Raw genomic sequence first — 15135 nt, 5'->3', positions numbered from 1 at the left:
ATGAGAATCTGTGGTTTGCAATGGGAAATGGTGTATCATAGAAAGTGTCCTGAAGTTGCCATCTTTCTGCATCAGAAATATGGAATATGTTCTCTGATTTGCATGCTACTGCATTACAATTGGGCTTCTTTTGAATAGAATCAGTACTGTGTAGTTAAATGAGTAATATACAAAGATACTTCAAAAAGTTCATGAAAAAATAGAATTGAAAGATATTGCGAGTCTTTCCATGAACTTTTGAAGTAACTTTATAATGCATACTAAAAAATGTTAAGTTGTAACATCTTTGAATATTAGTTAAGAATTTTTTTTTTTTTTTTTTTTTTTTTTGTAATTAAACACACAGAATTTGGCTTTAGGGTCGGAAATGTTTTTAATAAATTGCCTTTTTAATTCATTTTGTTTCTCCTATCTACTTTTATCTTGAATGGGGCATAAACTGAAGAATCTGTTTTTAGCAGATGCAAACATTATGGGTTACAAATTATTTTTTCTAGCTGATTCTGTAATTAAAATGTGATTTCATTATTAAAGACCCCAAAAGTCTATAAGCTAAAGAAAAATCAAGATTTGTTTCTGCAGCTGTTTAATTGCACTATTTAATGTTCTATTGACAGTGGTACTGGGGTATAAAAAACTGACTGTAAATCTATTGACATTTAGTACAACATGCTTTATTTTCTCTAGCTGCAGCAAAGAATTATTCCTGATCAGGACCAACTGATGGCAGTAGCACTAGAGTGCATCTATAACTGTGAACGGAATGACCAGCTCTCCCTTTGCTATGACATATTAGAATGTCTGCCACAAAGAGGATATGGGTAAGAATCCACAGTATGCCAATCTTATAGTGTCTTTTTATTCTAGCAGTTAAATATCATAGAGATTTCTGGGAGTATGAAAAGAATGTAAAGAAGAAAATAAAAGAATCTGCAATCCTGTTGCCTAGAGATAAACTTTTATTCTTCTACCAATATATGGGAAGTTCTACTATATTTTGTCCTACTACAATTATAAAGTTCTACTATAATTTTGTCAAACTTGATAATTAATTATCCATTCAAAAACAAACAAAAATACCACCACCACCAGAACAAAAAATACTTTTTAAAAGTGGATAGGTAGTGACTTTGCTTTAAGTTGTGTTTTTAAGTAAACATTTTTCATATTGCACGTATTCTGAGTTGTTTGTTCTCAATCCTTGCCTATAGTAATCCTCTTAAATAGTGATGTATGAATACGTATACTTTTTACTGCTTTTATGTTTAAATGGAAATTTATATAACATGCTTTTGAATTATTTAGTTGTATTGAAATCAAATTTATATTTTCTCTTCTGAAGTCAGGTAACAGTTGTTCCTTTGCTCCCTCTTTTAAATCTAGCACATATTATAAATTTAATATCCGGAAAAGTTAATAAAAACACATGCAAGAGCACTGAGCGAAAAATCAGCAGACCTGTTTCTAAGCCTTTGTGACTTCAGCCAAGTCACTTAACTTTTCTGGTCAAAAGTTTCCTCATTTGCAAAATCAGACACTTAGACAAGAATGCCTCCTCACTTTCTGTTTTCTCTCTTTTTGATCTCCTTTTCTCCCTTTCTCTTTTCCTTTCAAGGAAACTCTTATTTTTTATGAAACAAGTGATATAACAGTCACCAATTTTGCAATTCACTGTGAAATAGTTGTTTATGCAGCCATTAATGGTCCTGAGATTAGGTGAAGGTGAATGGGAGAAGGATATTTGTATGGTACCATAGTATTACCCCAGCAAGTATTACTATTATTTTTTTTTTAATTTCAAAGATGACGTTTACTTTTATAAAGCAGTGGTCTGACTGCCATCATCTTAACCATGTTATCAAATGTGGAATCACTTATAGTCAGCCTAACATTATGTGCATCCTAATAGGATGCAGTTTGAAGTACCCAGCATCATAGCATCTTCTAAGAAGTGTTCTTGCTAAAGCTGTTTGCCCTAAATCTAATCAGTTCTTTAGGCTGGGCTTGTAGATTGTAGTTAGTACAGGGAACAGAAGAGCAAGTTAAATAATACCATCAAGAAAGCAGACAAATACAGAATGTGGGACATTCTACAAGTCAATTGATCTTTTCACTTTGAAATTTAGTGTCATTTAGAAAAACAAATTGTTGGGGGGGGTAAGGAGGTGCTGTTCTAAAATAAAGGAATTTAAGGGGACATGACATAGATATTCTTTAACTATGTTCATACATTACAGAAGTGATAAAAACATTATAAGTTATATAAATGTATTTTATATAATTAAAGAAATGTGTGAACATAGTTAAAGTCAGGAAATTCTAAGACTAGATAAAGCAGCTGTTTGCTTCCCACCTTCCTCATTCTTGAATATCTGCCTTCAAAAAGCAAATACTTTCACAGATAATTTTCTTCTTCCTGTCGTATCTGACTTGTTTAAAATATCGTGCTCATTTGCAATTTAGATTATTATTGACATCCTTTTATGGAAGTTCTTTTCATTCTCCCATATTCACTTCTCCTACCATTTTTTTCAGTGTTTCCATTATTATGATTATGTAAATATTGTTTAGACAGAGCTAGTATGATTATGTTTCCTTTTTATACAACTTTTAGTTTTTATTGAATAATTTCCTTTTTTGTTGTTTTCTTTGTTTCCATCGATCTCCCTCATGCTTTTGACAGAACAGTAAAGCTCTTTTCAGTGGTTAAAATATTTAATAATCTCTCAGTCTTTTTCTTTCTCTCTTTTTCTTCTCTCCCTCTCTTCCTTTTGAAACACCCTTCTTGGGATTGCCCTTTCTCTTGCTTTGGTGTGAATGAATTGTTCTGTATGTGTGCTGTACAACTGTCATCCTGGGATTTTTGTTTGCCTCCCTTGTGTTGCATGTTACATTTCTTGGATTTCTTATCTTATTTCTGCACTTATTCCCTCATTTTGATGGAACGCAATCTCAAATAGTTTACTGTCAAAGATTGCATGGGAGGTATTTTTTTCAGGACTGTCATATGTTAGAAAAACATTTGACTGTACCTGGACGTCTAGATTTCTAATCCTTATCCTGCGAGTTTTAAAGCCGTTGCTGTCGCCTTCTCCTTCCAGTATTGTTGAGAAGTTCAGTGCCGTTCTGAGTCATAATGCTTTTATACATGGCTTTTTTCCTTTTTGGAAGATTTCAGTATCTTCTCTTTGTTTTTAGTGTTCTGAAATAGCACAAGGATGTGTTTCGTTCTAAGTCTAAAACCACTGTGTTATTCTTTGAATGGTCTGTCCCAAACTGGAAATTCATAGCCTCCAGACTTTTGGGGAACGCTCTTATATTTTTTCCTTGATGAGTTCATTTCTACTCCCCCTCCCTTTCTCCCTTCCTTCCTCCCTTCCTTCCTCCCTTCCTCCCTTCCTTCCTCCCTTCCTCCCTTCCTTCCTCCCTTCCTCCCTCCCTTCCTCCCTCCCTTCCTCCCTTCCTTCCTCCCTTCCTCCCTTCCTCCCTTCCTTCCTTCCTTCCCTCCTTCCCTTCTTCCCTTCCTCCCTTCCTCCCTTTCTCCCTTTCTCCCTTCCTTCCCTTCCTCCCTTCCTCCCTTCCTCCCTTTCTCCCTTCCTCCCTTTCTCTCTTTCTCCCTTCCTTCCCTTCCTCCCTTCCTCCCATCCTCCCTTCCTCCCTTTCTCCCTTCCTTCCCTTCCTCCCATCTTCCCTCCCTCCCTCCCTCCCTCCCTCCCTCCCTCCCTCCCTTCCTTCCTTCCTTCCTTCCTCTCTCCCTCAATTGAACTCCTGTTATTCAAATCTTAGATCTCTTGAGTTTATTTTTAATTATAGTTCTTATTTGTTTATGTATTTGTTTACTGCCCTTTTTGTTCTATTCCTCACTTTTTGGTCTTCTGTTAAATGATCTGGGAGATTTCTTCAGTTTCACCTTCTAATCCGTCTTTTGAATTTTAAAATTTGTTTTGGCTTTTTAATTTAAATTTTAAGAACTTTATCTTGTTTACTTAAAAAGTATCCTGGTCTTGCTTCACAGATGCATAGATACGTAAACTTCTACTTTCTCCGTGACCCTAACTCCACCTTGATCTCTGATTTTTCATATTCTGTTTGTTTGTGTCCCTGCCTTTACTGTTAGGGGCTTTCCTGTATGTCTGCTGAGTTTTTACCACTAATTTATATTTAAGGCACTAAAAAGCTGATTGGAAGCCTGTATTTATAGAAAGTCTGTTTGTTTCCTGATGAGCTTATAACATGGTCAGGAAAGGACATTTATAGGGGTGGGACCCTAAAATGTTGTTATATGTATGTTTTATCTTGAGTTAATTTTCTCAGGGTAGAACCCTTCGATTTTCTTCCTGGATGAGTAAGTATAGATGTAAACCTTCTTGGAGGAGAACTGGGGCTCGAGTGTCTTGAACACTTTTATTTAATTCACACTGGTACAGGTTGGGATATTTCTTATCCAAAATGCTTGGGATTAAATTTTTTTTGGATTTCAGATTTTTTGGGATTTTAGAATATTTGGAGATACTTAAAACTGATTGAGCATTCCTAGTCTGAAAGTTCAAAATTTGAAATACTCCTTTGAACGTGTCAGTGCTCAAAAAGTTTCAGATTTTGGAGCAATTTGGATTTCAGATTTTTGGATTAGGGATGTTCAACCTGTTCTTCTTCTCCACCTTTTCCATCTATGTAAGTAGTTTTGAGTACAGAGTACTAGCCAGAGAATGAATTCTTGTGTTCTTCCAGGTGTGGGAGACAGAATTCACTGGCTGTGTGGGATAAGGGATGATAACTGGGGAGTGTGTGTCTGTCTGTCTTGTCTGTCTAATTTTGCTTATTATACACCTTCAAGCAGTCCTCCAGCTTTTAGCACACCTGGTTATGAAAGCATCTGATGCTTACAGTCCCTTGGCTTTTCTTGCTTTTGGCACATACTTGTTGGCTTCCCATACTGCCTGGAGTTGCGCTGCAGATTTCATTGCTTTGTTAAGTCTGTTACCACCTAGTTTGCATCGTCCATATTTTGTTTCTGTTTCTGATCTGCTGTCATCTCTTCTCTCATTCTCTTTGTCCCTTGTATGTATTTTTGCCTTCTTTCTTTTCTCCCTTCCTCCCTCACATTCTTTGTTGTTGTTGTTTTATTTACTACCATTTAAGTTGGGTTTTGGAAAGGAGTGGAGATAAATATGTAGGTTCAATCTATCATTTTTAATTGGAGGGTCCTTCCACTCTATTTCTATAGTTCTGTGATCTGTGTTATCTTTTTTGACAAGTTCAAACCTTTTCTATAGTGCTGTTTGGAGCTAGATTGCCAGTCTTGTCTCAGTTTTGATTTTTTTTTTTTGGTGGGGGGAAGTAATCTTAAATGCTGTCTGTTATGTTACAGACATGTTGATAGTTTGTAGATCCCAATCATTCATCTCTCCTCATCAGGGTTCTAAGTACTGACCACCAAGAAGGAATCAAAGGATTAGCTTTGTTAATGGTATAGTTACATGGAGACCATAGTAATTCTTAATACTTCCCTTCCTCAGTCTAGGCTTGGGGATTTTCATGTAGGGAAAGGTAAATCATAGTGGACTCGGTATCTGTTTATTACCAAACCTATGCAGGTGTGACCACAGGCTACCTCACATCCTTAGTAAAGAGCAGCAGGATATAGAAAGTGTGCCTCTAAGAACCATAGGCCTTCAGTAGGCAACAAAAGGCAGGTAAAGTAGATTGCATGAACAGATTTTTGTAGCAAAATGTGTTACCCATCATTTTAAAACCTCAATCCAAAGGATATCAGGGTGCCAGTAGTCAAATTGCTTCTCCCAAGAGGTTGACCAGAGATGCAGAGGGCATCCCAACTTCCACCCCAGAGATCAGAAGAGGTAGGTGGTATGGGGATATGAACCCATGACCTTGGTGTTACAATGCTGTACTCTAACCAATAGAGATAACCAGCCCTGAGTTTCTTCCTTAATGGGAGACTTGATGGTTCCTTAGCCTGATGACTTATTTCTTGTTTCTAAGTCAACTGGGCAAAATCATTGACTTCCAACAACACATGTGTATAATTTTTTAAAGTGAATATATTAGACCTTATTTTTCAGTAAGATCAAATAGCATAAGTATCAGTTAGAGCTTATCAGTTTTTAAACAGTAATTTGCCTGCCATAAGGTTATAGTCATAGTATCAATTGAATGATGATATTAAAAGAACATTGTTTTATATAGACACAGTTAGGGGATTAGTGTATTTGTTTTTGAAGACTGCGTAGGCTAATCCTTTTATGTGTATATAGTCAAAAGTTTTTCTTGGCATCTGATTAATGATTGTGATCTAACATTTTTTTGTCGATGCAAAAATGGGTCGACACTTTCTTGCTATTCCATTTATTTCGTAATGATTGTATTTCACATTTCTAATTTTCTCAATAACTTGTAATTATAAAATACCCAAGTATTGAATATTTTCTGTGGTTTTATTTGTTCTTCATGCCAACTTTGTCAATTTACATTCTACCAGTGATTAGTTGTTGATTTTTAGTGGTTAAAATAGTTGTTATTCACCAAGTGGTAAAATCTCTCTCTCTCTCTCTCTCTCTCTGTGTGTGTGTGTGTGTGTGTGTATATATATATATTTAGCATTAAAAAAGTGAGCAATCACATATTTAATAAATTTTTGTGCATATTACCTAGGCATCATATTCCGTTTGACTAAAAAAAATATTTTGTCATTGTTTGTGAATGTCAATGTCAATTCACAAAGGAAGAACACTGTATTTTTTAATATGACAAATGTTTGTTATAGATCTGTAAAATGATAATTTAAAAAATATTATTGCTGAATGAGTATGTTAATGGGAGTTAGCTCTGACAAATGACCTTTTTGAAGGACTTTAAATGGAATGTACCCAACTTATCACTCTAGTTCAAAGCTTAAAAGTTTAAAAAGATACCATAATCTTTGTAAGTTGCACTAAATAATTGTCAAATAGATTTATAACAGGGCAGATTGACAGTTTCAAAAATAATTAGGCTTTTTTGTTCAAGTTAGGGCATTTTTAATTTCCTAAATCCAGTCAGAGATTTTTTGGGGGCTTTTGATTAATAAAACTCTAAGATCCTGCTGGGACTCAGTTGGCACGTTGTTTGAAAGGCACCTGAGCATGCCGGGTACAGAGGTTCTCGGTTGAGAGTGTTTGGGACACAGTTGTCTGAAGTGAAAGAAGGATTTTATAGCAGTTGCTGAACTTTTCTGCCCTATCCCTTTTTCACTTGCACATGTGTTGTGCCATACTTCATCTGCCCTACCAGCCACCTTTTTATTAGTTTGTGATCTTTTTTATGATAGTGTTTCTCCTAGTCCCTTGTCCACTAGCTTCCTCAGAAAGTGTTGGCTTTTTATCTCTACTGTCTGCTAGGGATTATCTATATGATGGGTATACTTCTCCCTGGTTCCTGAATATCGGAGTGGGTTTTATTTCCTTGATGCAGAGGGAATGATTATATGGAAGAACTTCCTTGAGTATATAGAATCCTAATGGAAATTTCCTGGGAGTTGGGTCCAAGATTGTGTAGATAGGCCTAGGAGAAATCCAACAGGGCCATACTTCCTAGTCATTTTGTTGGTTAAAAGAATAGTAATAAATGGTGGTTGTACCCTTTAATTCTTCTTTAAAAAAACCCCCAACAATTGATTTATAATTCTTTTTTGCCTTTAACCAGAACTTAACTGAAAGTAGCTTGGAAAATAGATGTTCATATCTGACTAATCTGTAATTAAGAATATTGTTCTACTCCAGTATTTTTTTTATCTTAATCTCTTGAGTCATGAAAAATGTTGAATGAATTCAGGAAATAAGCCTGAAATTTTACCTGGACAGTGTAATATTGTTATATATTAAGTATGTGTAAGAGAAATATCATTCCTTTTTATTTACTTAATTGAATTTTGTATTTCATTTAAAAAGCCACTACTAAAACTTTTAATTTTTTTCTTTTAATTTGTTAGTGATAAGACAGAGAGAACCACAACTCTTTGTGACATGGTAGACCAACTGGAACAAATTCTCAGGTGAGAAAAATAACAGTTTTTTGGCTCTATATTGATTCGGGGGGGTCTGTCCAAGAAGAGTTACCTTAAAGTCTACCTGTTAGTCATTGTTTCCAGTTTGACCTTATATTTGTTTGACTCTGTTGGGAGTGAATTTTCTCCGTAACGAATGCACTGCTACCTTATTATAGCAGAATGGTAGAATAGTAAGAACACAGGCTTTGAAGACTGATAAACCTATGTTTAAATGTAGGCATTGTTACTTATTAGCTGTGTGATCTTTGGGCCTGGGCTTTTAAAATCTATTTTATCTAACTCATGAGATTGTGGAATTAATATTAGATTAAACATTTAAAATTCCTAACACTTAGTAGGCAAAAAGGAAATGTTAGTACTTTTAGCAGTTATTTTATCTATCAGCAAACAGTGTTTATTATGCTCCTAACTTTCCTTTTAAGGGCAGAGTACGTTCAATTGACTGTTTGGATTATGTCAGACTGCACCAAGAGCCCCAATGTATCTTGGTAGTAATATTCTTTATTGTCATAATGAAACATTAAGCTGTCTCTTTTGGAGATTGAAATATTCTTAAAATGCTATTCAGGATGTCTAATATTATTTACCAGTATTTATTTTTATATGTATCTAAATATGTGCATGTGCCTTTAAAATATTGTATTAAAAATTTAAGAATAATAAATTTTGTTCTTCCAATATATAATTGTAGAAATTATAGGTAGCAATATCACTTTAGTAACTGTAGTAAGTATAGTAAAGTGTAATAATTTGGAATCCCATAATTAGAAATTTTATTCATTCAAATTAAGGGACTCTAGTGTAAAAATATTTAAAGTTGCATTTAAGGGAACAGAATGTTTTTGTGTACCATAATATGTGAGTTTAACAAAGAATTAACTGTTCACATTTCCTCAGGACCTCTATTTATTATTACTTAGGCTTATTTTATTATATTTTTTGTTTTGGTGCTGGCTGGTATAGAGATCTGAACCCTTGGCCTTGGTGTTATCAGCACCACACTCTAACCAAGTGAGCTAAGCAGCCCGCCCACTTAGACTTATTCTTGTTACCCTGTGTTCTGTAAGTTATATAGTTGTATTTCTTGAAAAATGTTTAATAAATCAAGGTTTTCCTGTTAAGGTTAGCTTGTGCCTCTCCTACCCACAACCTCCCTGAAACATTCAGTTATAGTTTAATGCTTAGTGGGTTGAGTCAATATGCATACATTCCTTACAAATCTGCATAGTTACCTCTGTTTCCCTAATGAAACCGAGAAGAGATATTGCAAAGAGATACAGTGAAGTAAATTAGGTTTGACCTAATTTTAATAAATCCAATTTATTTCACCACTTGTTTGTGGTTGTAACCATGGGTGGTCCTGAAAGTTAATTTATGTCATCAGTACCTCAAGTAAACAGTAACACCTTATAGGTTTCCTGATGATGCTTAGGTCTTTCACTGTTTGGCTTAATTTACTGACCTTTCAAAATAAGACCTTTTTATTCCCATTCCACCTCATAGCCACAAATAGTTGATAAATGTTTTAGGGTACATAACATTTGGTGATCTAACCCATGAGACCTGTCTTTATGAAGAGTTACTACATTATATCCAGCCACTCTGTAAGTCCAGTAGTAAGTTCGTAAATGTGAGATTTGGTGAAACAAATCAAGCATGTATCTGGTGTTAATTATTATGGAATGGGATATCTCAAGAAGATTCACATGAGACCAAGAAAATTTGTGACATATCTTGTAGGATGGATTCTTGAGAGAAATGGAGCCTAATGATCTTTCTGGGGTCCTCTAACACGAAAATTCTTTATTTATTGTTTTTCTAGCAGCATTGCCTAAGCCTAAAACGAAATATTCAATAAGATTGTTAAGAGTTAAAGCTGGGTATTGAAATTATAGATTTGGGTTATTTACTGACTTGATGGTTTTAGATTATAGGGAAATTGTGAAAAAGATTTTGGGATAGATATATATCATTTCTTAGCCCAATATTCTTTTTTTTTTTTTTTTTTTTTTTAGAGTTGCTCACTTTTTTTTTTTTTTTTTTTAAACTTTTATTTTGTCGATATACATTGTGGCTGATTATTGCTCCCCATCACCAATACCTCCCTCCCTTCTCCCTCCCCCCCTCCCCCCCAACAATGTCCTTTCTGTTTGCTTGTCGTCTCAACTTCAAGTAATTGTGGTTGTTATATCTTCTCCCCCCCCCTGTTTTGTTTGTGTGTGTGTGTGTGTGTCTGTGTGTGTGTGAATTTATATATTAATTTTTAGCTCCCACCAATAAGTGAGAACATGTGGTATTTCTCTTTCTGTGCCTGACTTGTTTCACTTAATATAATTCTCTCAAGGTCCATCCATGTTGTTGCAAATGGCAGTATTTCATTCGTTTTTATAGCTGAGTAGTATTCCATTGTGTAGATGTACCACATTTTCCGTATCCACTCATCTGATGATGGACATTTGTACTTAGCCCAATATTCTAATAAAAGTCAGTGGGGAAAACAAGATTTGATATATATTTATTTGCTCTTTTTTATTTTTTTGCTGAGAGTAAATGTTACATGTAAAATGGGCTCATACTATGTGATTTTTTTGTAAAAATAGTGAAGTGTTACTTCTTTTAATTGAAACATAATTGATTATACGTATTTATGAGGTATAGAGTTGACTGTCAGTATTTGTATGCAATATGTAGTGATCAAATCGTATGTTTAGTATTCTTAGACTTTTTGTTTGGCGGCAAGACTTTAAATAATTCTTCTTTCACTTATAGTGTATCAGAGCTTTTGGAAAAACATGGACTTGAGAAACCAATTTCATTTATTAAAAACACTCAGTCTAGCTCAGAAGAGGCGCGGAAGCTCATGGTTAGGTTGACAAGACATACTGGTCGGAAGTGAGTATTAAACAGAATTAAATTGATACTTGTATATTACATTTTTTTAAAAAGTATTGCTCTCTTTCTCTTTTTGACAACTTCATTGAGTTATAATTGACTAACAATACACTGCACTTATTTAAAGTTTACAATTTGATAAGTTTTGGTATATGCATATACCCATGAAACCATCACTGGAATCACGATAGTGATCACCCCTGAAAGGTTTTCTTGTTGCTTTATGATCCCCTCCCTCCTGCTTTTCCTCATCACACTCCCACCCCCTCACCAAGGCTACCACAAATCTGTTTTCTGTCCCTCTGTATATTACTTTGAATTTCCTACAATTTTCTGTAAATAAATCATACAGTATGAACCTTTTTTTTATTTTTTGGTTTTGCTTCTTTCACTCAGCATAATTATTTTGTATTTCATTCACGTTGTATCATGGATCAATAGTTTATTTCATTTTATTTGCTGAATAATATTTCCTAGTATGAATTACGAATTTATCATATCTTGTTTATCCCCTCACCTGTTGATTGACATTTGGGTTGTTTTGAGTTTTGGCTTTTACAAATAAAGCTGTTATGAATATTAGTCTTTGTATGGATATATGCTTTCATTTCTCTTAGATAAATACCTAAGAGTGGAATGTAAAGATTATATGATAGGCGGATGGTTAACTTTTTAAAACACTGCCAAACTGTTTTCCAAAGTATTTGTACTGGGCCAGCCTGTGGCTCACTTGGGAGAGTGTGGTGCTGATAACACCAAGGTCACGGGTTCGGATCCCTATATAGGGATGGCAGTTGGCTCACTTGGGAGAGCGTGGTGCTGACAACGCCAAATCAAGAGTTAAGATCCCCTTACCAGTCATCTTTAAAAAACAAACAAACAGAAAAACAAAAACAAAGTATTTGTGCCATCATACTTTCTAACCAGTCTTGTGGAGAGTTTCAGTTGCTCTGCATCTTCATTGACACTTGACAAGTATGGTCAATATTTTTAAATTTAGCTCTCTAACAGTTAGGTAGTGATATCTAATTTTGATTTTAATTGCATTTCTCAATGAGTAACGATGTTGTGCATCCTTTCATGTTCTTGTTGCCATCTGTATTTCTTCTTTGCCCATTTAAAAATTGAGTTTTTTTCTTTTTATTTAGGTTTGAGAGTTTTCTTATATATTCAGGATACCAGTTCTGTATTAAATACATGCTTTGAAAAGATTTCATCCCATTTCTGCTTGGTATCTTTTAAAGAGCATGCTTGTAAAAAATTTTTGTAATCATTGTATTTTTTGATTGTGTTTTGGTATCATATCCAATCAATCTTGAACACAAAGTTTTTCTCTAACTTTCTAGTGAAATTTTTAGTTTTACATTTTACAGTTAGATCCATGACCTATTTTGAGAGTTCATTCAGGCTTATTTTTCAAGGTATGGATCAAAAAAAAAGAAAAATTGTGTCTAACTCGTCCAGCCCCATTTGTTAAAAGGATTATCCTTTTTCTACTGAATTGCCATTGCAACTTTGTTGATGATCAGTTGTCTGTATATGGGGAGCCTATTTTTGGATTCTTTTTTCTGTTGTGTTGATTTATCTTTCCTCCAATGCAAATAATGTATTGATTATCATAGATTTATAAATCTTGAAATTAGGTAATGTTATTTTCCCAGCTTTGTTTTTCTTTTCTGAAGTTGTTTTGATTATTATAGGGACTTTATAAGTCCACATGAATTTTAGAATCAGCTTGTCAATTTCTGTCATTTGGAATTTTGATAGGGTTTGCATAAAATTTGTAGATCAATTTTGGGAGTGTTGCTATCCTAAATCAATATTAAGTCCTCCAACCCCTGAATTCAGGGTATCTTTTAATTTACTTAGATCTTCTGTAATTTTTTTGATGACCTTGTAGGTTTTAGTGTGCAAGTCTATACTTATTTTGCTAAATTTATTCTTAAGTATTACATTCATTTTGGTGCTATTGTGAATGGAATTTCTTTTTTCATTTCATTTATGGATTGCTCGTTCTTAGTGTGTAGAAATACAATTGATTTTTGACATTGATCTTGTATCTTCTAACCTTGCTGGACTCATTGATTAGCTCTAATAGTTTTTCTTTGCACACTCCATGAGGTTTTCTGAATACAATATCATGTCATCTGTGAACAGAGACAGCTTTACTTTTTCCTTTCCAATCTGGATGCCTTTTATTTCTTTTTCTCTTACTTTATTTTTATTGTTGTTATAGCATAGTATATATTTGGTATGTAGCATAATATATAGCTTTTCCACATTTACCTGGTATACCATTCCTTAAATTAATTTGTGCTTTTGTATTTGAAGTGTTTTTCTTCCAGGTAGAATATAGTTGAGCCTTTCTTTCAAGAACTGAGCTGGAGCCAGCTGAGCTGCTGGTGCTGGGGTTGTTGATTAAAATAACAAGTGAAAATTAGAGTAACAAACAAAATTAGAGTAACACTCATTTATTGTTGTAATGAAAGCAAGAGGACAGAAAGGTTGTGGTTCCTCCAGTACTCCATTTTCCCCCACAGAAGTCTACCAGATAAGGGTTAGATGCATCAATGCAGATGAGGGAATCTTCTCACTTCTGATGGAGCTCTTAACAAAAAGGTCCTGCCATTTTTTGGGGGTGGAAGGCAGGGGGAGGTAGGGCTAGGATAGAAAAGTACTGAGTACTCTGTCAGAGTAGGGAAAAGTATCTCCAAGATTTTCCTCTTCTCCCTGCAAAAAGGAGGTTTCGATAGAGGCTTCTGTAGAGACCTTGGCCAAGGGCCCCAATAAAAAAGCCTCTGAATGGAGGTGACTGGGCTAGGCATGCAGGTCTTGTATAAGAGCATGCCTGGACAGGGAGACTGTCCTTGCTTGCCAATGCCTTCAGACACTGCAGTGCACTGGCTGTGTACCACATTTGGTGTGAGGAGGGAACCTTTCCCACTGAGGCCTACCAGGTGAAGCCTTTGTAATTACCTGTGGATGGACCGGAATGTTCGATGACACATTGGTGTTTGCGCAAGAGTCAGACTCTTCACTTTGTTTTTCAAGCAATCTGACCATCTTTGCCTTTTGATTGGGTACTTAGGTCATTTATGTTTAATTTCATTTTGATAGGATTAATTTTAACCCTATCATGTTGATGTTTGTTTGTTCTACGACTTATAGTATACATCTTTACCTTATTATAGTTCACCTCCTTGTGATTTTGTATATCTTCTTGTAGAATATAAGAAGCTTGCATCAGTATACTTCCATTTCTCCTCTCCCAGCCTTTTTGCTATTGTTGTTATATATTTTACTTTTATGTATGTTATAAACCCCATTCTTATTGTTAATAGTATATTTAAGCAATCAAGTTTCTTTTAAAATGATATAAATAATACAAAAAATGTGTTGTGTATTTACCCCATGTAGTTACCATTTCTGGCACTTTTTGTTCCTGTGTGTAGATCTATATTTCCATCTGGTATCATCTCTTTTTTGTCCGACATCCTTTACTTTTTCTTGCAGTGTGGCTATGCTTATGATTAATTTGCTCATTTTTGTTTGTCTAAAAAAGTCTATTTCGCATTTGTCTTTGAAGAATATATTCATTTGGTATAAAATTCAAATTTGACAATTTTCGTTTGTACACAACAGTACACAACAGTACAGAAATCGCTCCAATGTTTTTTTCCTTGCAATTTTTCTAATGAGAAGTATGTTGTTATCCTTACTCTATTTTTGACACATTCATCTTTTTTTTTTTCCCCGATTGCTTTTACAAATTTTTCTTTATGACATCAGTTTAATATTGATGTCTTGTGGTATAATTTTCTTTGTAAAGTATCTTGGATCTTTGGGTTTATAGTTTCCATCAAATTGGGAAAAGTTTTGCTTATTACTTCTTTATTTTCTGCCCCTCCTCTCTCAGGACTCCAATTATACATTTATTAGAACCTTTGAAGTCCCACAGCTCACGAATGCTTTTTGTTGTTGTTGTTGTTTAATTTTCTTACTTCTGTTTCATTTTGCTTAATTTCTATTGCTGTTTCTTAAAGGTTGTTAAATATTTTTTTCTTTAATGTCTAATCAGTTTGTGCATCCAGTGTATTTTTCATCTAAGACTTTTTCTTTCGTCTCTAAGAGTTCAATTTTATCTTTTTAATATCTTCCATGTATTTAACTTTTTCAAC

At 34.4% G+C, this 15135-nt stretch overlaps 1 protein-coding gene across 2 annotated transcripts in view; it reads left to right on the top strand.

Moving 5' to 3' along the window:
• Positions 1–15135, top strand: part of NBAS (NBAS subunit of NRZ tethering complex) — a 361846-nt gene that overhangs the window by 139382 nt on the left and 207329 nt on the right. For both annotated transcript variants that reach the window (XM_063078155.1, XM_063078154.1), the window contains exons 26-28: positions 688–821; positions 7988–8050; positions 10835–10957. In XM_063078155.1, the coding sequence (XP_062934225.1) occupies positions 688–821; positions 7988–8050; positions 10835–10957 (320 nt within the window). The remainder of the gene's footprint in view (positions 1–687; positions 822–7987; positions 8051–10834; positions 10958–15135) is intronic.

This window comes from Cynocephalus volans, chromosome 14 (assembly GCF_027409185.1).
Source record: "Cynocephalus volans isolate mCynVol1 chromosome 14, mCynVol1.pri, whole genome shotgun sequence".
NCBI classification, from domain to species: Eukaryota; Metazoa; Chordata; class Mammalia; order Dermoptera; family Cynocephalidae; genus Cynocephalus; species Cynocephalus volans.
The sequence above is the reverse complement of the archived record's forward strand: the minus strand, read 5'-3'. Positions and strand labels throughout refer to the sequence as shown.